The sequence below is a fragment of the Serinus canaria genome, chromosome 14 (genome assembly GCF_022539315.1).
Source record: "Serinus canaria isolate serCan28SL12 chromosome 14, serCan2020, whole genome shotgun sequence".
Classification (NCBI taxonomy): Eukaryota; Metazoa; Chordata; class Aves; order Passeriformes; family Fringillidae; genus Serinus; species Serinus canaria.
In genome coordinates, this window is record NC_066328.1 from 7,438,121 (window position 1) to 7,464,183 (window position 26,063).

The window sequence follows — 26,063 nt, forward strand, 5'->3', positions numbered from 1 at the left end:
ATGTAGAAATCAGGGTTTCTTTGAAGTAAGAATTTGGCTCTGTTTAGGTTCTGTTGCTCCAGTGCAGTAATTTGATGGGCAGGGAGAGGTGGCAATGCTGGAGACTGACAAGGTGAGTCACTGCACTGGTATGCACTTCATTAAATGATTTGGCACACACAAGGAAAGAAAGAGTTTGCTGGAATGTAGCAAGGTGTCCTTTAACAATAACTTAATTCCAGAGTAATAATTTGAAGTATCTTTATTGAAACATTCAGGTAATTATTTAAAGAATGAAGCTCATTCCAACAAAACTACAGATTTAACATTTCCAAGTATAAAAACATTAAAAATTAATCTTTGTGGGGATAAACTTTTATCCCCAACAAATTACTGTTATTAACATACTTCATTGCACTAAAGAAACCAAGGAGGAAGACTAGTCAATTTAATTGCTTTTGCACTTTAGAAAAAATTGCACTGATTTACATAAATTACCCAAAATTACCCAAGCAAAGTTAGCCTTGTTCATGGCATCCCAGCACTGCAGGCTTCAGAAGCTGAGAGTCAAATCAGGTGCCAGTACAATTTAAATCCCTCAAATTTTGCAGATTATCAAATTAAGTCCCACTCCCACTACTGTCATTATGGTATTAAGGGATACCTGTGGGGGGAAAAAGGGAGGGAGGAAAAATCCCAAATGGAGCAAACTGCACTACTTGTATCCAGTTCTAGAGGGAGGGGAGGGTTTGTATCACCATTGGGTTACTTGGGGGAAGCAAGTGTTGCCAAAGATGGCTTTTCCACAAGAGGCTTTGAAAATTTGCAGTGAAGTGATTAAGATGATTTGGGGGAGGGCTTTCACACTTTGGATTTTGATTTATTCATAGCTTTGCTTGTGCATTAAGTAGTCCCAAACACTTTGAAGTTGTGCTGTATGTAAATAACCTAAATAATTTCTTTTGACTCTGTACAATTCCTACCATAAGTAAGTTACTGTTATTCAAAAAATAAGTGTCAAAACCATCACAAATGTATTGGTTTTTCAAGCTTTACTACAGCTATCTTTAAAAATACACAACAGAAAGAACTCCAGTTACACTGCATGAACATGTTCCGTATTTGGTGTGTAAATGCCGTGTAAAGGAAAGTAACAGTGCCTTGTGCTCCTTCCCAGGGCAGGGGTAGGAAGCTGGCCAGGCATGCAGAGGCACTATTGCTTTCTAGAAGGCTGGAAATTCACTCACTCAGTCCCTCTGTAGCCAGGGCCGTGGCTGGGGGTGCAGTGGTGCAAGAGCAGGAACAAAGGGCTGATGGCCCAGTGCTCCTCAGTGACTCCCATCCACAGGGCACCTGTCCCTCCCCAGGGCCCCCCACCCCACAGCTCTGGGGCAGGCTGTGGCTAAGGTAACAGAAAAGCAGCAGCACAGAACTAGGGTGACTTCAGGAGAAGTTTTGCAGGAGAGCCTAAACTGAATTTTAAATACTAAAAAGGTGAACAACCGGCAGTTGTTTTTTATAAATAATAGTAATGTAAGATATTTTATAATTATTAGGTGAGTGTATTTTTCATCATGTGCATGGCTGAGTGGTTGGTTAGCAATCTGTCATGCATGGACTCCTGCAGGAAGGATAACTGCCATGTGTTTTTACAAACGTTCATGAGCACTCAATAAATTTCACTACAGCTTTGGTGACACCAACATGGAGAGGATTAAAGCAACTGTAACAAGTGTACAATAAGACAAATCTCTGTCCCAGGGGAGGGAATGTATATTTGTGCAAAATCCCAGTTAATAAGTTACAGTAGTTATTACTGTACTGTGTGTGGCACTGCTCACATCTTCACTGCACCATTACCAGCCTGCCTCCCTGGGCAGGGGCCTCCTCAGCACAGTCTGAAATCCACACTCTGGATTTTATCTTTGACTTGCTTGGTCCTCTGCCTTGGTGCAGTCTGGTGGTGATTGGTCACTGTGAATGTCCTCAGTGTCTGTCTTTGCCTGCACCGCCTCCTTCTGCTCCTCTGCTCTTTCGACCTCCAAAGGTCCTTGCTCTTGGCCAGGGGAGAGATTTGAGGGTCTTTGATCCAGCTTGTCCAGGTCATCACAGTGGCTGATGGAACTGGTCTCACTGAACCCATCAGAGCTTCTCAGAGACCTTTTGAAAGCTTTCTGACCTGTGAAGTGTTTGAAGCATTCAGTACCCATGGAGACAGCAAATACAAACCCTGGTGTGCACAAGTTAGTTTCCAAAGGAAGTATTGGAATTTTGTAACAGCAGAGAAGTAGGTTTTGTTTGCCTGCTACTTTGGACCCTGAACACAGACCCAAACAGGTCTGCAAAGTAATAGCACCTGTTACTGTATCCTGTGTATGCAGAGATGGAGAAAACTGAGCTGAAGCCAGGCTGCCTGCTTACAAACTGAAATCATTCCAGGTTAAACAACTGGACTGAAAGTCATAGGCTGGAAGCCACCAGCCCCGAAGGTGAGTTAAAGCTGGGTTTCCAGCAAATCAGCATTAATTACTAATACAACTATGCAGAGAGTGCCATAGATTTAACAGATCTTCACCTCAGAATGCCTTAGGCCACAAAATGTTTGGTAGCAACAGAAATGCAGCTGCTGAAGTACATGACTACATGTTATTATGCTTTTATTTCAAATAAAACATTTGGCTTGTTTACCTGTTCATTTTTAAAGCTCAATAACCTTTTAATATTCCACAGGAAGATTCTAGATTTCCTGGGCAGTTGTCAGTTAATTGGACAACTTCCTATAGTCCCAGGAAGAATATGTGGAAAGATAACAGCCTGGGGCAGTGTTCTGTGCCATGGGTACATTAAGGTTTTTAAGGTGGTAGAAGATGAGCTCTAGTTCCAGATGTTACATAAGATGGAAAATCATGTGGGTCTGCCTGTCAGGGAAGTTTTAGAAATTGGACACAGAAACTTACCAGGAAGTCTTTGTTTTGCAAGGCTGGAAGTGGGAGTTGGTGGTGGAGTGCTGCCTGTTCCTTGGGCCTTTGAAACATACGTAGATTCTGTGGATTCTAGAGAGCCTGCAGGTTAAAAAAAGTAGGTTGACTAAAACTTCTGAAACAGCAGTATTTGAATTCAAACTGTCACATGGGGGTGATACATTTCTAAAAACCCAGGGATGTGAGTGCTGACACTTCAGAAGTGAATTGTTTCCCCCCACCCTCATTTCAGAGCTACACTCTGTAGTCCCATTTCCTTCCTGCCCTGGGCATGTGACATCTGCCCAGCTGCCAGGAAGGGGCATCCAGCCATGCAGGGTCAGCATTCCCAGGGGAAGGAAGGGGCTGTTCTCTGCTCTAAGAACCTGCCACTTGGTGCATCCAGAGTCACAAAGGCCCTGAGCACAGCAGGAAGCTTTCCCTGCAGGGTACAGACACACAGACAGTGGGCCACTGGGTGTGCCAGATACTCTGCTGAGCCCAGGAATACTAATTTCTGTGACTGCCACAGTACTACTACAGTGAAAATTTATCATTTCAGGGAGCATTACATTGGTACATCAGTCTTACTGATGTAAAAGCTTATAGGCAGCTCCTTCTACATCCCCAGACATAAATTACAAATCGGAGTAAAATAAGAGTTTGCTACAGTTTCCCACACAGCCCAGTTATGCCTGGCCCCAGCTGACTTTAACTTGTCCTCCAGTTGCTACACAGGCAGTTTAGCACACAGACCAGCACAAACCAGGATGGCAACAGCCAGGTGCCATCCCAAAGCAGGATTGAGGCAGACATCCTGTTCAGGGCCACAGTGGAACAGGGGAGAGGCTGCACGTGCACTCACATGAGGAGCGATGTGCTAAGGCCAAGCCACCCCCAGCTCCTCCAGGATATGCAACCAGAGGTCACAGGAATGATTCCTCTAATAACTGCCAGTGTCTGTCATGGCTTTTTTAACATGATTCAACATGCAAGAACAAAATGTAAACTGTACAAGAGAGCAGGAGATTCTTACTGGGTGTTACAGAAATAGTGCAAAGCATGTTCTTGTACATCCTGAAGGTGGATGATGTCACTCATGATCAAACAGCACAGGAATGTGTGCTGCAGGTTGAGCACAGAACTGAACAGCCCCAGTGCCAGCATGGCACAGCTGCAGGTGCCCCATGCCCTACCTGCTGTCAAATTGAACGTCCTTCCCTTGGGCGAGGCTTGGAAGGGAGAAAACCAGTTGAGCACAGAGCCCACCACTGGGATCTGTCGCAGCAGCCCCTGCAAAGCACAACCCAACAGTGGTGAAAGAGCCCCCAGGGGGGTGAGTCACCTCAGGATACCACAGGGCTGCTGGCTGGGGCCTCACCTCTTCCAGCAGTCGTTCTTCATTTGCTTTCTGAAGCTGAAGCTGAGCTTCCTGTATCCCTTTTCTAACAACTTCAGTCATGTTTTCCAACAGCTAATAAAAGCCAGAAATAAGGATATGTATTAGAATATGTATTATTTGGACTTGAAACTCTTTTTAGTTCAGGTTTTCAGGATGGAAACAGGGTAGTGAGATGTTTTTCCAATTTAAGACAGTATGTGACAATCTCTATTTCATTATGACTATAAATTAAAGAATGCACATGCTGACTGCAGCTTTTTTTAACACATAAACCCAGAGGAAATAATGTAATTTTAAACAGGAATGGTACTCTTTTTTTCACTCTTAGAAACAAGCCTATGACCCAAATTCTTTGAAAACCTGCTTAGCATATAAATGTTCCTCAGATGAATGTCTGGAAGAATGTTTATGTTTATAGAGTACATTTTGGTTCCTAGAAACACCCAGGACTTAAATCAGCCTCACAGTAACAAGCTATGTGTCAGCCTATAGGTTCACATTGCAGCAGCAAGGCTTTATACTGCAAAGGGCAGGCAGATTTACTGGGACAGCTGCAGGGACAAGGAATTAACAAACCCAAGAAGCTACGTCTTCGTTTGTGTGAGACAAATGCCAATTTCCATATATTGATGTTAGTTTTAACATTGCACAAGGACAAGCACTTCCTCCAAAATGCCAAAAATTTGTGTTCCTGTCAGCTAATAAAAGGATAAAGAGGAAGCTGCTCCTTTTCCCTCAGGGAGAGGCCAGCCAGGAACTGACCCCCATGGCAGCTCAGGACCCCTGGTAGTCCCTGGCTACAGGAGGGAGGGCAGTGGGGTGGAATTCAGAGTACCAGGAAGAACCTCTGTGTTTCTGGCCCAGTCATCTTCAGCTTTGGTGCTGCCTTTCAGTGCCTTTGCTGCATGTCTCAGGGCAGCTGGACTGATGTGGGCTTTTTGTAAAATCCTCCTCCTTGTACCAACCCTCCTCATCTGAGCAGGGCAAAGGGCAATCACAAATGGGTTCTGCTTCCCAGCTTTGGATCACATGGTGAAGATTCACAGATTTACTGCAGCTGCTCCCAAGGACTGCACCCTTCTGACTCTTCCACTACTGTTCCTCCCTGGAACCTTCAGGATCCGAGGGGCCATTTCAGTTCCAACCTCTCCACTACAACAGTTAAAAAACTGAAGGTGCTCTACAGACAAAACATTCCTCACGTCACCCTCTAAGCAGCACAGGGAGTGAAGAGTGGGCAGGAAATCACTGCTAGAAAAAATTCATTGCCATAATCAACACATTCCCATGAGCAGAAATAGGCAAAGGATTTCTGAAGTTCTATTTATTTTTGAGGTAAGAAAATTAAATGCCCAGCACTAACAGAATGAAAGGACAGATGAAATGCATCTCACTTAGGAATTCTATTTTAGAGAACATTTGGAGAACTCCATTCAGGTAAATGCTTTGACAAATAGCAGTTGCATCATCGGCTTTATTACTTCAATAGGTAACTTGTAATTTCTGGGTTTAAGATACCAATTTAAAGTTTTTCACATATTTTAGAGCATAGTTTTATCTTAAAGCTGGTATATAAAGAATCTCAATCCCACCACATCTAGCAGTGAAGAGAAACACCAGCTCAAAATCAACTTACACCTTCACTTTTGTTTTTTGACAGCTTAAAATCTGAATGATAAAATGAGGCTACTTCAGTACAACTGAATGAAGGTTTTCATTAGAACTACTGCACACAGAACCATGAACACAAATTCAGACATCCACACAATATCCTAATCCATAATTCTCTGTATGTAGACACAGATTATTCTTCCACAGTAATTAAAACTCTTGTGGGCAAGCACAACTTTTACTTTCACAATGAACAAAACCATGTCCTGAAGCCAATATGAAAGGGGAGGAAAAAAGGTGTTTCAATATTTTTTGAGTTATTAATACATACTCTTGAATTTTCTTCAATTTCTCTGCCTGTTGCTGCAATAGTTTCAACCAGCTCTGACACATCCAGATCCTCTGTGACCATGCCAATGTAAACACAGTTCTTCTGCCCTCCAAATTCTGGACCTGGGGGCACAGGGAGAGTCAGGGCTTTGTGCTAAACAAATTGCAATCCTGCAAGGGCTGCAGCACTTATGCTTGTAAATCTGGAAATCCCAGTACACATCCCCCCTCCAGTACCTAAGGGCAGGATCTGTGTGGGTACAAATTATGCAGGGCAAGACAGTTCAGCCCTGGGGGTTTTCAAAGACAGAAAACATCACCTGAGCAAGAAAAACAGTGGATATTTTATACAGTCAAGGAGTTGTGTTGTAAATACCAGTGTTGAATATGCTTTAGACTCCTTAACTTTCAGCCATTTACAGATTACTTGGTTCCACAACCGTAGGGCACTTAATTTTTGACAGCTGATTAGAAAAAGGTCAGAGTTCTGAAAAAGCAAATTAATACTTTCAGCTATCATGTGGCACTGTGTAAATGTGAAAGTGTTGCTAATTATCACAAAAGTCATCTAAAGCTTTTAATCAAGCCACAGAGAGCAACGAGGCCATCGGTGCCAGTTTGGAATGAGATCAGCTTTCCACTAGATCAGCACCACTTGAGAAGGCTCCATCTACACCCAGGAATGCTGCAGCTTTTGTTCTTTCTGGCAAGGAACCCTTCTTGGTCTAGTTGCCCACACATCAGTTTTCACAAGGATTTCTGAGAACAGCTCACCTGGTGAGCACTCCTGAACTGAAACACGGGGGAGGAGGGAACAGTTACAGGTGTTCCTTCTGCAATAATCACATGGGCAGCAGCTCATTCTGCATTATAATGACCTATCAAATCATTCTAGCACAGCCAGGAGAATGACTACTAGCTTGAAAAGAAATTCTTTAAATAGTGCAGTTACCCAAAGAAAAGGTGAGATCTGACTCCAGCTCATTTAACTTTTTCAGAAGTTCTGTATTGATTTTTTCTAGTTCTTTTTCTTGTTTGTCATCATTCTTCTCATCACTGTGATAGTTGTACCTTCAAACCAAGCCAAAAGATAGCAATTTCACTTTACAGTGCATACAGAAGGACCTACACATTTAGCACATTTCTACAAACCAAAACCTCAGAACATTACAGCTCCTACCAGCAAGTTAAGTGGCATTTATCATCAGGGACTGGGGGGTGAGCTGAGCTTGCTGCTGCAAACTCAACACAATAGATTTCTGGTTGCTATATTGATTACACCTGAACTGTTTTGACTATACAGAATCCTTCCCAGAGGGCTGCATCAAATGATCAGAGCAGACACCTGGAGGATTTTTTAAAGTCTATTCAGCATATCTGTGAGTGCCATTATAGATAAAACCAGAAGTTATGCTTGGCTAAAGACAGTGGAATGCACTTGCTCATTACACATCCCACACACACACACTGCTTCCAGTGTTACAACTGGTGCCCAAAGCAGCTCTTCAGCTTTTCTTTAACAAATAAAGAAAATTACTTCATAAAGGCAATTTCCTCAAAAGCACTCAAAAGCTTCAGCTGGGTGAAAAGCCAGAAAACAATCAGCAAACAAAACATCCAAATGACCACTGAAGAGACCACATGCTCCTGTCTGCTCAAGCACAGAGTTTGCAAATACAGCATGAAGAAAATAATTTACCTCACAACACCTAACCCTGGCCAGCCAAGATCTTCAATATACAACAGGCTAACTGTTCTTCTCACTTCTTGCTCAAACTCCCCTCTCAGCTGCAGTGTGCTTGTCAACACCGGAATCTTCATTTTTAAGCAGTCTACCAAGTGATCAATGTCTTGTATTTCAGTTCCTAAAACTGCAGAGCAGAAGTGTTAGTGTGTGGTAAGTGTGAGAGATGTGTCACAGATGTCTGAATTAAGGATTTGTAAAGGAGCTGTTCTGCAAGATAACCACAAATATAATTTATAGATGCTATTGAATATCTTGGTCTACGTAAGTGGGTCTTTGATTCAGTTATCTGAGACATCAAAATGAAAGGAAGTAAGCATTTCATAAAAACTAATAAAAAGGATTTTCTCTTGTTACAAACTAATAAGGATATGTTACAATATCCTTTTACACTACATCAGTAGCTAGCATTAAAAAAACCCCACAAACATCCTCTTCCTGTAGCCCAGCTGGACATGAATTAGCTTCCATGCTGGGATAAAACAAACCATCACAGCATCACCAAGAAATTTTACTCTAAAATCTGCTGTTCTGTGTACACCAGGACCTTCTCTCATGAGTGTCAGCTGTTCTACAGCCTAAGCCCCTCACCCCACTCAAGCCAACAGGAGATACTGTGCACCCCCTGAGCCCTGTACACTGCTCTGTGCTTCTGCTTTCCAAAACACAGATTTTTTTATATCCCCCCTCCACCAGTAGTTATAGAAGACCCTGGAGGTCTAGTAAATAAATATTCCAGCTAAGTAGCTGTGTTTTGAACACAAGCACCATTGCAGTGTTGAAACACTTGTGTAGAAAGGTCAGGCATCTAGTGTTAAGCAGCTGAGAGAAAGAATCTGTTTTTCTTAATTAACTGCTTTTCCTAATGAGTTTAAAAAGTAACCAGGAAGTGTTTCTCCGCAGAGATAGTGGGGCAATGTGACCCACAACAGCTGAGCTCCCATTAATGCACCCAGTGCCAGGGTGCAGCAAAATGATGAGGTGGTTTTGGTTTGCTAATAAGAAAATCCTCCTCACATGAGAATATCCTGAGGAGCTTCTTGAGCACATCTGCTTTTACCCCAGGAGATTGTTGTACCACTGCACAGCAAAGGGCAGCATTTAGAAGGGGCTGGCTGGAGTGAGTGTTACCTGCAGAAGTCATGAGCGGGCTGAAGCGCACGCATGTGCCTTCATCCTCCAGTTCCACCACATCGACTCCACTGGCAGGAACCAGCTGTGCCAGCTGCTCTCCCAGCTGCAGGGACAAGGCACAGTTAGGGAACTGGACAGGGATGGCTCCTGCAGGCCCTGCCTCAGCTCAGGGAACAACACAGACACAGTTTTCCCTCAAATTTAGTTCTTGCACCAAATACTTCACCTTGCGGGTGAGATAGGGCTGAGTTCAACAGATCCTTAAAAACATGGAAATTTGGAATAAACTGCAAAGTGTTACAAGTCAGAATTTTCTGCAAAATTGTCACTGCCATTAGGTGTGCCATGATTACTGCACAAGGGATCCAACCAGCCATGTGCCCACCTCTGCCAGCACAGGCTTATGGAATTAACTCAAGAGCTGGAAAAGGCAGCTGTCTGTTCAGGAATACACAGACACTGGCAACAGAGCATTTGGCTGATTTAAAAGAATTCTGAAGTTTACACATATTCCCACAAGATCAAGGGAACAACCAAGAGCTTAAGATTCAGGAATGATTTTACTACTAATTATGTGTAAAATGATCAGAAATGTGAAAGCAACTTTGCTTAAGAGCAAATTAATCTTTTAAACAGCTACAAGTTTTGCAAAGGAAATCAGATCAAGAACATCTTTCAAGCTACTCTAACAAAGGGTTTGTAGCTCCTGATGACACCCTGAACTACTCCACTGTCAGTCCCCTCCATTCTTACCCACTGATTGAAGGTGTCATAAATGTGCCCTTCGTTGCTTATTATGGGGTGCTGAATAGTTGAGGCCTGTGCAGCATGTGAGGTCTGATCTGAATCCAAAGACACAAGAATCACAGAAGTGGACTTTTATTTACTTAATTAAATAAAAGACAACCTAAAATCTAGATAAAAGACAATTACATTTCCTAGCTAATGTCACACATCTACACCATATACTGGGCCTGGAGCAGATGAACATGGATGTTTTTGTAAAAATATGTTGAACATGATAAATACTGGAAGTAAAACAGAGTTGAATGTAATAGTTTAGAAAAAAAACCCCAAACCAGTAAGATACTTCTGAGTTTTGAGGTTAAAATGCCCCAATGGAAATACAACCAGTGTTTTCACAAAGCAAAGTCCTGTCACAGAGGGTGCACATATTTAATACCTGTGACAGCATTTCCAGAGCTGTTCCCAATGTGTTCTGCTGCTTTTAAAATTGTAACAGGAACTGTAATCAGTAAACCACAGCAATGTAGTACTTGCCGTGAGCTATGAAATGTTTGAAAGGAACAGCATACCTGAACAAACCAAAATCTCTCCCCACCAGTACACTCATACTCTGCCTGCAGCTTATAAGAAACTTCCATCATCTACTCCCAAGATCAAAATCATATGCAAATCTTCTCACTCAAGAAGGCAGAAAATTACTTGTTACGAAAATTTCAAACACTGCAGTCTGTCTAAAAAAAGAAGCTATCACGTGTATGATTTGTCACAGATTATAACCAGCACTCACAACCTTTTTAAAAGCATGTTAGATGAGAGAACTGCACTACGTCACATTTATCTCAAATTCATTTGGTGAATTAGTAGTTTAAAGTACTGTATAGAGAGGGGTATTTTCTTGGTTGTTGTTCGGTTTTAAATAAATCACATACCTCTCTTTGAATATTCCTGGAAAAACTTGAAAACCACCACTGGTGAACTCAGTTCATCTTCAACCTTAAAAGAAAAAAAATATTTTCCCCTGCTTTTTTAAAGATTTAACACTATGTACAATTCCTTACGCTGCCGAGCAAAGCTTGAGCTCTCTTGAAAATCACCCCAGAATCACTGGGAAACATCAAGAAAGTTCCAGCAGGAAAAGTAAGATTGTAATTGCTCCTGCTTTGGAGAAACACACTGTGCTACTTCTGGAGACAGTCTGAGACTACATTTCATAATCCTAAAAATGCCAAGATTTATTTGAGTAGGAGGGTAAGAGATACAATAACTTGAACTCCCAAGGCCATTTGTACTTTACAGCTTACTCAGTAAGCTGACTAAATTTTCTGTACATCAAATGTCAACTAAAATTTGGGGGTGAGGGTCAGAGTAAAATAAGCAAACCCTGCTGGACAGGACATCTCACAGAAACTGAATTTGGAATGAATACATTAGCTGTGATTTCTAAACCTGTTTCTGGTGTAGAAACCTCAGCTGGGATAATTTTTGTGTACAATATCACAGGGTTCACAATATGATTTCAACAGCAGGGTAATATGCAGCCAGAATAGATTAGAGACACTTAGGGAAACTGGTTTCATAGATGTATTACTGAGCAAAGCCATGTTCTAAATAGATTTAAATCAAGCTTGGAACACAACTTCTGGATGCTCTTCTGCACTCCCATGGGTGCACCAGTACAGAGCAATGGAACAAACACGATCCAAAGGTCACACACAGCCAAGCCATGAGCTTCCCACTGAACACCAGAACTTAATTAGAAGGATCCCAAGTGTCTTCAAAACAATGGTTATGATTAACATAATATTTTTGAGTAATTTATTCTGGTCAAAGTTATTCTTATCATAACAGGCAGAAACTAAGATATACAACCAAAGTATTAAAAACAGACGGTACCGAGGTTTTAATGAAATCCAGGTTTTTCAAGTTTTCCAGCAGCCTTTGACTCTAGAAGACCAGAGCAGAAGGTGAACAAATGGAGGAGAGAAATACAGTTTTAGAAGTTAAAAGTTATTCTGAAAAACATTAAACAGTCACAATTTTGGAGCAAACCCCTCCAACATGTAAGACTCATCCAGTTTTCATTTCTCAATTTGGAATGCAACAGAAAAGTATTTTCTGGGTTTAGTAAACCACTGACCACAAAGTGTGACCTTTAAGAAATAATATTTTGCATATAAGCACTGCATTTTGTAGCTAACACATTATACTGGAACTTGACTTTTACTAAAGTAAGGACTCCAAACATAGTGCACTTGTACCTCAAGAAACGTTTTGAAGTCCTTTTAACTAAAAGTAATTTACCAGTATTTAAATCAACACAATGCCAAGTAGGAAAATGAAGTCTCTGTCAAGAGCTTTCAAGCAAAAATAGTTAAGAGAAGTGACAAAAAAGGAAATTAGTATGTTACTTCACTGTCTAGGAAGAAAAAAGATTTTTTTTCTCATTTATAAAAATATACATACTATCTAACAGTAAAAGCACAAACCCTGCCTCAAACATTGTGCTTTCATAGTGGGTGAAACCCAATGTTATACTATCAACAACTGCAGTATTTTGAGTCTTCTACAACACATGACAATAACCAGAAAGATCTGTTAGGAGCTGTCATAAATCCCTGCTGGGCTGCTGCTCACCAGTTGTGAGGCATGTTTTATCCTCTCCACAATGCCATCATGGCCCAGGTACTGCAAGGAGAGCCACAGGGGCAGGGCACGGAGCTTCTCCACGGGCTGGCTCGATGTCAGCCCCGCTGCCAAGGACTGAGGAGGAAAACAAACAAAGCACTGTTAACCTCTCCTCAATGCTGCCACTTCTGCCAGCTTTGGAAATTGTAATTTAGATGCTTATGAGGAACATGGCAGCACACTGACCAGAACCAGAATCCCAGGATCTGGAGGATGGTAAGTGAGAATCTGAACATACCAAGGATGGATCCTCGTGTCTGTAGAGTGTCACTGCAGGCACTGCAGGGAGCCCCAGCCAGGAACCCAGAGTCAGAGTCATGCTGTCGCATTTTGTTGCAGCCTGAAGTTTATTACAATAAGCACCATATAAGCCATATATATTTTGATTAACCTTACACAAGCACATTTTAAAGTTTCTAGATATAGTGAAACATACCAGTACAGAAGAGGAGACATAACCCAAAGCCAAAGTTGCCAGATTCACACTGGAAAAAAAAAGTGAATTTAGCATATATTAAATATGTAAGAGACAGCATTTTAATCTGCAGTTTAAATATTTCATATTGATGTGTAAAGGGAGGTAGTTTTTTTCCATATAATTTTCATTAACAATGCAGGAGATGTTGCTACTTGGTATTCTGAGACTGAAAACTCAAAAGTAAAAACCTACTTTGTTCTAAAAATTTTCAGTCCAACATTTGGTGAAATCATCACCCAAGGTCATATCCATAATTTAACATCAATTTGGTATCAGAAATAAATAGTATGCAAATACAGCTATTCTACAAAATACCAGGAGAAACTGTCCTTATTTCAGCTTCAAAAAAAATAATCTCAGAGCACTGGAGTCTTCATTGACATTGTCCATGTTCTTGGAATTTATTTTTCTCTTGGTTTAATCCCCCTCCCAGTTCTGTTACACACTGCTCTTGCTGAAGCCTTCTTGACAACCTTCATTGAAATGCCATTTCATTCTCAATAAATGGCTTTATCCCAATGTATAATGTCCTCCCTGACTTAGAAGGTCTTTTTAGGCCTTCCTGACCTTTTTATTAATAAAAGGTCTTTTTATTAATATTTCAAGCTCTTCAAAGCAAGCGCAGATAAGATTACCATCTGAATAAAAGTGATCACCAATCTGTGCTGAAATTACCTCTCCAATTAATTCCTCCTCTGTGTGTAAATCAATTTCTATCTCACAAAAACAAAATTATAACCATATAAAATGCTTGCTATGACCAACTCAAGTTGGCCCTATGGCTCTGTGTGAGCTGCTACATTAGATGGTGTCTATTAGTCAGACTTTTTAATGAAGACAGTTGTAGAGCAGTAATCCAGTTCCATACCCTTCCACATGGAGCCACATCTTGTACTGCTCACAGAGCTCCTTCAGCCGGCCCAGCTTGTCCGTGTGCCCAGCACCTGGAGTCCCTGGTTGAACAGGGAGAAGGCAGTGACAGAGGATCAGCCTGCACTGAGGCTCTACTAAATCAGCCTCTTGGACTCAGATCACTTTCCAGCTCCCAAGCAAGTAACAGCCACCTCCCTCATTCATACTTACAGCAAATTTTGTACATGTGTTTAATTAACGAGAAGAAAAAAATATTTTTCAAGTTAAAGTTGATGGCACATCCATCAAAAAATCCTGAAGTGTTAATGTAAAACTGATTTTTAACAAGAGATCTGCACTCACTAAAGGAAGTTACAATCATATTAATACATCAACTGACAGATGCAGAACTATAACAGCACAATCCAAATTTGAATTCATTAAATAAAATCCCTTTTGGACAGATAATTATTGTGTTGTCATTAAGATATTTCCTGTTATTTTTTAATATGCTACCACTGAGCTGTTTAAGAAAATTTTTAGATTTTTATTTAATGTGTTTTTTGGTCTTTTATTGTATATGTATTCATGAAGTAGCATGGGGTTCTTTTTGATTGTTTGTCCACAGCACTTACCAGCATTGGCCACAAGCAACAAAGGCAGTTTTCCAAACTCAACATCATCTTTAATCAGTCTGTCCAACAAAGCAACATCCTGGTATCAGGAAGAAAACAATGTATGTCAAACACTGAATTATTTCTGCTGAACTGGGAAAATGCATTAAGATTGAAAATGAACAGCATTCTGAAGTTCTGAAAGGAAACATTCTCAATGTCTTTGGTTTTGGCTTGCACTTTCTTCCTCTCAAAAGCAAAATAATCTGAATAAAGCATTTGTGAAAAATAAAACACAAATACACCATGTAGCTTGTGAAAGTATTCCAACTATTCCTAGTCTAGAAATCTTGCTCTAAAAAGCACTTTACTTAAAAGACATTAAAATATTTTGCAAATGACAAGACCAAGAGACAAACTGCTTTCAGAAAATTTCCATCTATGATTCGCACAGCTTTAACACAGAAGACTTAGAAGTTGAAAAAGTAAATGTATTAATAGCTTTTTCTAACAGCATACTTGATATTCATTTAATGAGGCTTAAAAACCAACCAAAGCACAGAAAGAGCTCTTAGAGAAGACAAACTTACCATTTGGTGCTGAGATCCAAACATAGTGTTACAAGGCACACGGCACATGCAGGAAAGGGGTAACCCTAACTGCAACAGAAATGATGGAATTTCAGCTGAGAAATAAATACTCTTTTCATATGTTCACTAATACAGAGTGACACAAAAACCAGTGTGACAACAGAAACCTTAATATTACATTATAAAGTAAGTCTTCTACTAAAATTTATAATCAAATTAATAAGGAAAAAGCACAGGACAGATTATGCATGTTTGGGCTCAGGTCTATCTCACACAACCAACAGCATATGTAAATCACAATGCAGCCTAGAAACAATCACTCATTTTTTACACAGTTAGCACGCAGGATGCTTTCAGTGGAAATATTCAGAAAATTTCTCTTCCTCCCACTGTATCACTGCTGTGAAACACAGGCTGTAAATAAAAACTCAAAGTATTTTTCCCAGACAAATGGTTTTATTTTAAACGTATGGTCTACTACAGCTGAGGTTATGCCCAGTATGGACTCTGCTTTCTTTGCTGTTATTTCCACCCTGAGGAAAAATAAGTTGCCAAAATCCCCAAAGCTATGCAGGCAATATGAAGCCAGGCAGGTTCTGAACCCCCCCCAACCCCCTGCCTGACTTTACCTGATTGCAGAGAGCTTGGCCCAGGCCTGCTCTGGCTGCAGAGCTGATGTATATGACAGGCTGCTTAGTGTAGAGCACGTTAAAGCCCTCGAGTGGATAATCTTCATAGCGGGTGTGAATTACAAGGCGACAGATTCTCAGGAGACCTTCACGATCATCTTCATGATAATAGGCTGATCCATTCTCATACCTGCCAGAAAAGCCAAGTAAATACAGGCAACATAACCAACAGTCAGTTTAAGGACCAAAATAACACTGATCAACAAAAATGCTTGCGACAGGACAGAGAAGATAACAAAAAAACCTTCTATTTTCCCAGGTTAAAGTAGATTAAAAGAAAACTTTTATGAGACAGGCTGAGATCAACAGTGAGAGAAGCCTAGTATATATTTTCATTTAGACTCAGTGCAAGAAAGAAAGAAACATCGGTGCTCCTTTAAGATTGCCTTTAGAGAGTTCAAAACCTTGCTTACTAAAAGTGGAGTGTGGGAGGAAACACACAAAAAAAAAAAACACACAAAAGGCTTCATTCTGGTTTTAATATAGATTTAAATTCTGGATTGCTAATTTTAAAGATAATGCAACCTATATTCTTTAGGCTAGGTTAAGGTTGCGTTCAGCCCTTCCAAGGATTTCTAAGTTTGTGACATGGTGGTTTCTTTAGCTGACATCCTCAGTCAAGTCACATCCATTTTTAAACATTATCACTACCTTGTCACAGCAGTTATTCCCAGGGACTCACCTGAAAAGCCTGCAGAGCCAGAGAGTAGTGTCAGAAAGGATCCTGGTTGTAAGTTTCCTCAGTCTTTCCCTGTCCAGCACAGATATATAAGCAGCCAAACTGTGTCCCAGTAGAGCCATGTGACCCTGCTCACCAACATTCTGAAGTCTGCAAGGCAGAACAGAGGAACTGCCAATCAAACCCGAGCCATGGGCATTACAGTAATATGGGCTTTATGGATTTTTAATGCAGACTGGCAGAATTGGTTGATTTGCAATTTAGATATTTAGCAGAGAGAAGTGCAATAGATCGCAGCCACCCTCCTGTATGACACGCTAAGCTGCCAGTGCACACAGAGCACCTCACTTGGCCAGCTGCTCACAGCTTTTGAAACAGCCAATATGAGCTAGAACTAAGCACCTTATCTGCACTAGGACTTGAAAGTGCATTAATACCCTTCTCTCCTATGCACAGAAAACTCAGAACACTTACATTACTATTTTTAGAGGCACAGCTTTTCTTTATTGGGGTTTGTTTGGTGGTTTGTTTTTTTTTTAATCTTGAACATATTGTTTGAATGTTAGTTTTCAATAATCCTCTTGCAGATCAGTTAATACTATTTCCATTTTACTGAAAAATGGAAACAAATTTTATTTCCTTTCACTTTAAAATCTACAGAGATACATGATAAAAATCTATTGGTATTCAAATCTTTAAGACTTAAAACAACTTTGAGGAAGTGAAAGAAATGAGCTGTCAGATGAGAAACATTTCCCTTGTATAACTCAATTTTGCAATTAGTAATGGAAGCTTTGTAATTTTAAGAAAGCCAAGCCTCATGCATTATTTTGCTTCACTATACAATGTAAGGTACCTTTAAGAAGTTACCTGGTTGCACAATACTTTACACTTTAAAATACATAATATATATACTTAGGCATATAAGTATATATACTAAAATATATAGAGAAATTATATATACTGAAACACATATAGAACTTAAGTGGATCCACATCCAGGAACTGATGTTGGCCTCACCTGTAGGACTGTGAAGTTTCCTCTTCCTCTTCTCCATGCATTAGGTTCTGAACTAACTGAAGTATGCTCACCATATCCTGGCCACTGGGAGGGGAAACAAAGCCACATAAAAGAGACACAGACAGGAAAATACCAGCATCTAAAAGAGACCATCTGGGACACTCCACTTTTACTGAATGCTGAGTACAGCAACAGAAATGGTTCCTTGGTCTCAGGAAAACTGATCACAAAGGTAAGGATGCTGAATCAATTAAAAACCCTACTTGCTTATAGTAGGCGACTCAGAAACACAAATCTACTGACACCTGAAAATTTGGTCTGAAAAATCTGACTTGCCAACATTGAATTCTTATTGCTACACAGCCAACCAAGGCAGTAGCTAAGGATCCACACTTCACTTCACCTGAAACCAGCCTCAGCTCATAACTCAGCACACCTCTTCAACAATTTCCTAAAAATCTCAGTTTCTGCCAGACACAAGCTATGTTACACTTCTTACATGACATGGTAAAACTGGAAAAGATCCACCTCAACTTTTCTAACTCCAACTGAAATTAACAGTAGTTAAGTAAGAACTTACACTGATGGTTGAAATTGCTTTTTATTCATAGAAAAGATAACTCAGTGTCTCCACTTAAAACCAGGGTTAGTTCCCGCACAGCAGAGACTTAAATAGCTCATGTGATATTTTCTGAAGTGCTAGCCTGAGCTCCTGCAGGATCATCTCCCACAGAGGACACAACCAATTTAAATCTTCATTCTCAGGTACAATGGTCTTACTTGCCTAATGGACAAGAGCTCTGTTTAATTTCTAAACACTGCTGTGCTGAAAAGGTGGGAGGTTCCTGGGGTTTGGCTTTTTTTTTTTTTTTTTTTTGGGGGGGGGTGTTTGCTGGTTTTGGTTTTTTTTACTGTTTTATACCTTATCAGTCTCAGCTATTTTTTTAATCTGGGTGCTTTAATTCAATAGAGGTTTATGTTTACTTTGAGTAAACAATCACAGCTGTAGGCACCACTACTTCATCAGATTCAAAGAGTTCAAAATTTCAGTCACCGAGGACAAGAAATCTTTTTTTCTCTCTCCTACATGAGGATGAAAAGAGTTGGTATGATTATAGTATTACTTTTTTCCCCCTATGGGAGTATGGGAAAAAGTTAATATGATGCCTGAAAAATGTTAACTTTTCCATTAATGCAAGTTGCTTGGAAGACAAACATGCTATGTGTAGTTTAAGATTTTGAAAAGAGCATTATCTAAAAATTGCTGCTGCCTACCTGCCTTGGAGTGGTCCAGGAATATCCTTCCGTGTGTATTTCTTTTCATTTTCTTCCTCCACTTTCCTAAGTTAAAGACACAGAATAAACTCCGTATTTAGCTTGTGTTTGATAACATCAAATATGCAATTAAATTTGACTTGTAGAAATGCATACTGACACACATCTATTTCACTAACAACAGGTTCAGAAATAAACCAGGTGAGATTGACACAAAAGTTTCATTCAGACTGAATTAAAGAGTTCCCAAGTTGTTGGGGTTTTTAGTTCTTTAACAGAAAGCTTAGAGAAGAATCTCATATATACAGGAATCAAAACTTTCTGGCACTGCAGCAAAAATAATAATAATAATAAATCCTAACTTTGAAAAACAGACTTGTTTGGGGTATTAGAGAACGTGCATCAATATGTATACATTTACTTTAAAAATCCCAGCATTTGAGAAGCAAAGATGATTTGTGTAGGTGTAAGCTTCAGAATGACAATGTGACCTTAAACTAAAGGAAGATGAGGTGCTTCTCTGCTTAATGCCAGTGACACAAATAACCCTCCCCTTAGCAGAAACAGCTATTGTTTTTTATTGTATGCTTTGCACACACCTCTGATTGTCTTCCAGCATCTTCATTGCTTCGTTCAGATTCTTCCCCATTTCTGCTAGAGTAGGGTCCACCATCTTTTAGGAAAAAGATAGCAACTTTCAAAAAAATATCAAAACCCATTTGTCTTACTACTGTCTCTACAATATAATAAATCCTAGAAGGGGTTAAAACCTCAACATTTGGATCTAGAAAGACAAGAAAGTATCCTTTGAGACTGCCCTAGATGAGAAATAAAATGGCATAGTTCCCTGCCATTTCCCCAGCAGACTTTTACAACAGTAATTTTCAAAACAGATGAGAAAACACCCAACCCAAAAACCCTTATAAATATTTTTTTCCCTATTTCTTGTACCTTTAAGCCAGTTTTTAATCTTAACTAATTGGAGAAATTCCTTTCACATTGACAGAAGAGTGAAACTAACATGCAGCAGGCAGCCAAGACAGGCTGACATGCAGCAATTATCCTCCAGCTGCACAGAACAGGCCAAAAATCCTGATCTCACTGCTGAAATCAGGTAACCACAGATATTGCCAGGATGGAAGAGTTTAAAAATCACGGAATTTATTTGCCCTGAACCAATGACAAGCTCAAAGTATTTTCCAAAGAAGTGCTCTGGCTGTGAAGAAGTCTCTTTCATAAACTTGAACCCAAGAGGCCTGACAGAAGCTTGTGACACTGACACCAGACACCTGGATAGGAGCATTTACCCATTTTAGGATTTGATGTCATTTGAAGCTCCCAGAGAATGTGGAAGATGCCATTTGGCAGAGCCTGATTTACCTATATTTGAAAATTAAATATCCCCCAGTGTGAGGGGAGAAGGCAACACCACTGCTAAGCCCCATCACATCAGATGGCAAAACCCCTTGAGATACTCAGGTGCCTCCATTACAGAGTCCCTGCTCCCTGCCTCTGCATAACCTCCATAAATTCAGCATCAAGCCATCAGCCATGTACCAAAGACTCTGGTGGTGACCCCTGCAGGATGCTGCTAGGGCTGGGAGGACAGGGGTTGTTTAAAGAAAAAAATCCCACAGGCAAATGCATTCAGTCAGGCAGATGCAGACACAAAAGCAAATTTAATCACAGAAGGTAGTGGGATTCATTTACATGAGGATTTTACACTATTTTCATCCGGAGGACTGATCAAGAGAGGAAGAAAAAAATTAAGTTGAGAGTTACCATATGTTCAAAGACTATTTTTAACCAAATATTTTGAGATTTAACTCACATTACAGTAAGTGGTAGGTGGCTGAAAGAATCATTAGCCAGGCATGGGCACAGTGATCAGACCAAGACTGACAATTCTCCATTCCATGGCTTTGGAAGTGGCCAGTAACAAATGTTTGGGGGAAAAACAAAAGAATAGAGCAAGAACTGAGTAATATTTTACTATTAGAAATCCCAGCATTCAGGAATAAATAGGTTTTTACACTTCTACACTGACTTGCACAACAACCACTGAGTATGAGGACCACAGCCTAATTAAGCACAAACACAAAAAGTTCCAGACCTCATCAGAGATTTAAAACACCAAACACACAGAGCAAGCATTCAATACTCAGAAGAAAACAGACATAACCAAAGGAAAAATATAAATTTGATCTTTGGTAATATGTTCATACATTTTCAGTGGTTTCCAGAGTTGCACCATGTCAAAGAAACTCTGCAAAGAAGTTCGGGAAAAAAAAAATCAGTTTTGTTCCTGCAAGCCCTTAAAAGAGTAAATTATCACAATCTACTGATTGTGATTATCTCAATTTAATTCAGGCTGCCATAAAACATCATCAATGGCTGGAAGGCAGTTACTTGTTTGAACCTTCCTTAGCATCACATGCAAACATTCATATCTGTTGTAAATGAGGACTTGAGATGTAGAGACATTATAAAAAGGGCTCTGAGCTGCTTTTTTTTGCAACTCACATAAAATTCACCAGCTGAAATGACATCAGATGTTTAAAACTGCACATCCTTACCTTGTGACTCACCCTCTCTCACTCACTAATTACACTCACATGAAACCCTTCTGCCAATAAGCTGCCAGAATAACGACATAAAATACAGCCTTAAAACTCCTAAGTTACACTAAACTCCAAAAAAAATGCTATGAAATCCACAAAGTCTTTGAATTCTGATATGGGCTAAATTGGAAAATTAATCCCTTCTGATTTTTTCCAATTGCTAAGTGGACACGCAGCAGCTTATTTTCTCCTTTGAATTCTGGAAGGAGAAGAAGCCCACCTTTACCTGCTGAATTTTCTGTTCCTCCTCTGCTCACATTAGTAAGGCCGTGGAGCTGGGAAGCAGAGACTTTATGCTTCTTTTAAGCAGCAAGAAAAATAGGTGTGGCAAAGTTGCAGCAACAAACCATTGAGTTAAGAAAGGTTTCTGACCACACTTGAATAACAAGAGCAGTAATAAACACAGTATTTTCTTCATGGTCTTGAACTGGTTTTGGAAAACTGTGGGAGGAGTTCCTGAACACTCTCTCCCGAAGCACAGGACAGCACAGGTGTTTAGGGGGTTAAAGGAGCTGCAGGAAGTTTCTGCACTCAGTCCTTTCCCTGGATCACAGGCAGCCTTTGGTCAGGGCAGTTACAAGACACACAAATCCTTCCAAGCCCTAAGAGGCACCAGCCACAACTTTTTCCTCCAGGGGTCCATTCACATCCCAGCACCTCCTGCCTCCTTCAGCCCCTGACACACCTCACTCAGCCTGCTTCAACTTTTATCATTCACTGCCTTCCAATGTGTTAATCCAACTCCCTAAGGTTATCCTGCAATAGCTTTGGTTTGTAGTCACTGCCCTACTCTGTACCTGATCTGTTACTATTTTATTAAGTACTTTGAACTGTGAACTGTTTATGATTTTACAGGCAGAATGTCACACCTTGGAGTCACTTGGCAACTGGGGAGAGAGGATAAGGGGCCATTCTCCAACTGTGATAAGACTGAAAATTAATTGCAAATTCCAAAGGGAGAATGCTGCTTCTATACCAATGTTTTCCAATCTTGGTTTTGCATTTCTGTAGGCTGTGCTCCTAATGAAATAAAGAGATGAATTTTAAACAGTTTACATAAACTAATGTTGTGAGAAGCAACTCACAGTATAGCTCATTCCCTGTTTCATGGGAATTTCCCCACTACATTACTGTAACACCTTAATAGAAAGTTCTACCATAAAAAAACCAAAAACACAACCTCTTCTCAATGGTAAATTAATCTCAAACAATATCAGTATTCTTCAGCCAAAAGAATATTGTTTTTATTCTCCAGGGTAAGAAAAGTTTAAGATAACAAAAAAAGCAGACACTTCATGACTGTTTGGCTTGAATAAAAATGACACTGTGTCATCACAAAGCTTCTGCTTAGAGATATTCACTCTTTTAATCTTGATTTATTCCCCTGACATGTGCCAGGACCTTAATGCAGCTCTGCTACCTAAGTTTTCTGTAAACTTACCAGGATGTTGTGGTAAATAGCACAGTAACAAAAGACAGCAGCCACAGGCTGAGCAAGAAACCAAAACAGTTTTTTTCATGTTTAGGGAAAATACTGCTGTAGAGATAGCAAGAAGTTACAAGGAAAGAATTTGCACTGTTTTCCCATTGACAAAGTCACCTAACTTGAAATTTAAAATCCTTCAGAAGTTTGGTCACTTCTATCAAAATCCAAATGGGAAAAAAAAATAGAATAATTCTGTTAAGGCAAACTTCTGAAATCTAACACAGGTTTCCATAATTATTTAAACAAGTTCAGCCCAACAAAAGAATATGGAATTTCAGATAAAATTAGTCATAATTACATCACTTATGACACACAATACCTTAAAAAATAATGCAAAAAAAAAGCTGCTGGAACAAAGTTAATTTGCAAAATCAAACCAAGAGAGATGCTTGGTGTGCACACCTGTGAGTCAGATTCTGCAATGATTTTCACTGCAGTCCTACTGTGCAATGTTTTCAATTCTCAGGAAATTTCTCATCTGCTAAAAAAATCTTTTTCCATTTGCAAGACCCTAAAGACTGCAGTGACCCAACATCACTGCATTACAGCTCATTAGGTGACTGTACCAAAATAGTCATGAAAAATATAAAGTTGCAACAAAATGTTGATACAAATTAAAAAGTACTTATCACTGTCACCTTGCACAAACACACAGCAAGGAGAGAATCTATGGTTCAAATAAAAGTCTCAAATCTACTATGATAATGCTTAAATAATGTCCATGAGATAAGTGGACAGACATTCTCTGCAGAAAAAAGTATCCCAGCTTGGAGGAATTTTAAATATATTTGGGGAGAAGACTTCTAACATGTCATGCTCAAGACTTGATAAACTGCAAATTGTACAGATTTACCACAATCTCAACCAAAGACTATTCCAGGAGGGCACTTGCTGCTAAATATCTAGAAGACCATAATTGTATTATTGCATTTTATTATACAGAGAACTACAGCTTTTATCACACATGTGGAAAAAAGCCATGATAAACAAGAGAGGAAGTAAATAAAATGATAACTCTTGACACATATCTATCTGCATATATTGAAAAATCAGGCAGGCAAGTTTTTGCAGACCATTATAGACTATTCCTCACATCAAGAAAAATCAAAACATGAACATCTTTTAGGTATTTCATTCTTACAGGTCTTTACTGCTTCTTATGATGAACTGGTCAAACAAAGATCTTGGTCAGTACCACACTTGCCCTGTACTAATGCACCTTCTTTAAATAACCCTGTATCACACTAAGGTTCTCTTTGAGTCCAGTTCATAGCACACTGCAAACTATTCCAATGAAATTTTACTTAATTAATTTTTTTCAGAACAAGCAGGAGTCACTTCTGTCAGCACTAGTCAAGAAAAGCTTTTAAACACTATCAGTTACTCTGTAATACTGTATTCCGCAGAAAGCTTGTAATGTATCAAACTTTTTTTGCCACCATCCCATTAGCCACGTCAGAAAGATATTCCTGAATTTCCCGACCATTTCACTGGAGCACATCCCATTCAGATTTCTCTGGACCACCCTAAGGATCGCATAAAACCGAGCATGCTGCATATAGTAATGACGCAAGGAGGGGCGTGTGCATTCAAAGCCTTAAGCACACCAGGCACTCGTTATTGCGGCGGCACGGTGTCCCCAGGGCCACCGCGGGACGGGACAGCCCCGGGAGGGGCAGGACCCCCGGCCCAGCAGGTGCGGAGCTGCCTCTGACCCACGGGGCCGAGGAGAAGGCTGGCCCCGGGCACGGCAGAGCCAATATTTGCTTTCTGCTCCGCACGGGCAGAACAGCAAACACGGGGCAGCGAACGCCTCCCTGTCAATTCAAATAATGCGTAAAATAATAATTTATTTAGTAATGTTTCCTCTCCTATCCTGCGGAAGGCTAACACTGACAGGAAATAAGCTCCATCTTTTTTTTTTTTTTTTTTTTTTTTTTTTTAAAGAAAGCAGAAAACCTGCTCATGAAGCATTTCCTGGTAGCTGTTCTGCCTAGCTCCAGATCCGGGACACGGATGCCGGTCACACCGGCGGCTGTGGGGGACACGCCCGGGGGCTCCGCTGCCGCCCCAAGGCTCCGGCAGGCAAAGCCGCCTCAGCCCGGGGGCAGCGCCGCGCACCGAGACCCGGCCGCCGCCGGCCCGCGCCCCTCCCCGCGGCCCCGGCCCCGGTCCCGGTCCCACCGCACCCGCCGCGGTGCTCGCGGCCCCGGCCCTGGCCCAGTCCCCATCCCTTCGGCGCTGCCCCGCAGACCTTCTCGAGCGAGCCGTCCATGGCCACGGGCCCGGCGCTGCCGCCCCGGCCGCTCCACGCTGGCAACGCTGACGGGGCCGCGCGGGGCGGGCCGCGCTCGCGCGCTCACCTGGGCAACCGGCCCGCCCCCCGCCGCACGCACCACCGCTCCGCAGCGGCGGGGGGATGCGCGGCGGGCACACTGCGCACGGCGCGGCGGGGCCAGGGCCGGCCCGTCGCTCCGCACACCGCCTGAGGTCGCTCCCCCCCACGCCAGCTGGTGGAACAGTCCAGAAGAGAGCCCGGGTCAGTGACACATCTTGTCCCATGCGCGTGGAGCGCTGTCCGAACGGCGATGGACGCCGGTGCTGGAGAAGAGCTGCGACTACCCGGGTTCGAGTCCCCTCTGCGCCGGGTTGTGGCAGGCCGGATCCCGGCAGGGCTCTGCAGGGCTCCAGACTTCACGAACCTCTCGGCTGTCACCCCGCTGTCGCCTACGGGGGCACCAAAGCCTTTCCTCTGCGTACGGGTCCCGCGCTGGCACGCTGCACAACCGCGGCGGACAGCACGCACCTGCCCAAGGGCTCCCGTCCGACGAGCAGCCCCCGGAGACCCAAACCCCGGGCTTTTCCTGAGCTTTAGTTCTGTTCTTCCAGGCTGGAGTTACTTTTCGTTACATATCCCTCGCCCTATTAGTGCCACTGCTGTTATTCAATAGCACTGTTTGCAGCTGGCGTTGTTTGCTCAGGGATGTGTTGGGATGAGGGCCGGGAAGGGCCGCCCCGGGTCCTGGCACAGCGTGTCCGCCGAGCGCTGGGCAGCGCCCTCTACACTCTTAATAAATTTTACTTAGATATACAAGCCCTCCACGCCTATTCTTAGTTGTTCATGGAAGAATTCATGGTGGTTTCAAAGGCACTAATCCGGGTCACAA

General features: G+C 41.4%; 1 protein-coding gene across 2 annotated transcripts; it reads right to left on the bottom strand.

Annotated features, from left to right (window-relative positions):
- Window positions 1-223: 223 nt before the first annotated feature.
- PDXDC1 (pyridoxal dependent decarboxylase domain containing 1) lies at window positions 224-25,266 on the bottom strand. Of its 2 annotated transcripts, XM_030229483.2 has the most exons (24): window positions 25,151-25,211; window positions 21,015-21,055; window positions 19,389-19,462; window positions 18,790-18,855; window positions 17,515-17,598; window positions 16,498-16,644; window positions 15,756-15,945; window positions 15,127-15,195; window positions 14,558-14,636; window positions 13,939-14,023; window positions 13,029-13,077; window positions 12,831-12,932; window positions 12,542-12,667; window positions 11,801-11,851; window positions 10,837-10,900; window positions 9,914-10,002; window positions 9,158-9,263; window positions 7,982-8,153; window positions 7,235-7,353; window positions 6,284-6,405; window positions 4,321-4,413; window positions 4,136-4,232; window positions 2,937-3,041; window positions 224-2,158 (listed from the first exon to the last, which is right to left on the bottom strand). In XM_030229483.2, the coding sequence occupies exons 3-24, from the start codon at window positions 19,460-19,462 to the stop codon at window positions 1,899-1,901; spliced, it is 2,349 nt and encodes a 782-aa protein (XP_030085343.1). In that variant the 5' UTR covers window positions 21,015-21,055; window positions 25,151-25,211; the 3' UTR covers window positions 224-1,898. The 2 variants fall into 2 exon arrangements, with proteins under 2 accessions (XP_030085343.1, XP_030085342.1); XM_030229482.2 differs by lacking the exon at window positions 21,015-21,055 and having other exon boundaries at window positions 25,151-25,266.
- Between the last annotated feature and the right edge of the window lie 797 nt (window positions 25,267-26,063).

Bases quoted from the DNA above. Each gene is read 5' to 3' on its own strand.
- PDXDC1 (XM_030229482.2), bottom strand. From the start codon at position 25,171: ATGGACGGCTCGCTCGAGAAG. The intron at 16,645-17,514 runs GTGAGGCCAACA...TCTGCCTTGCAG, and splicing joins GAAACTTCACAGTCCTACAG to ACTTCAGAATGTTGGTGAGC. The intron at 14,024-14,557 runs GTAAGTGCTGTG...CTGTTCAACCAG, and splicing joins GTTGCTTGTGGCCAATGCTG to GGACTCCAGGTGCTGGGCAC.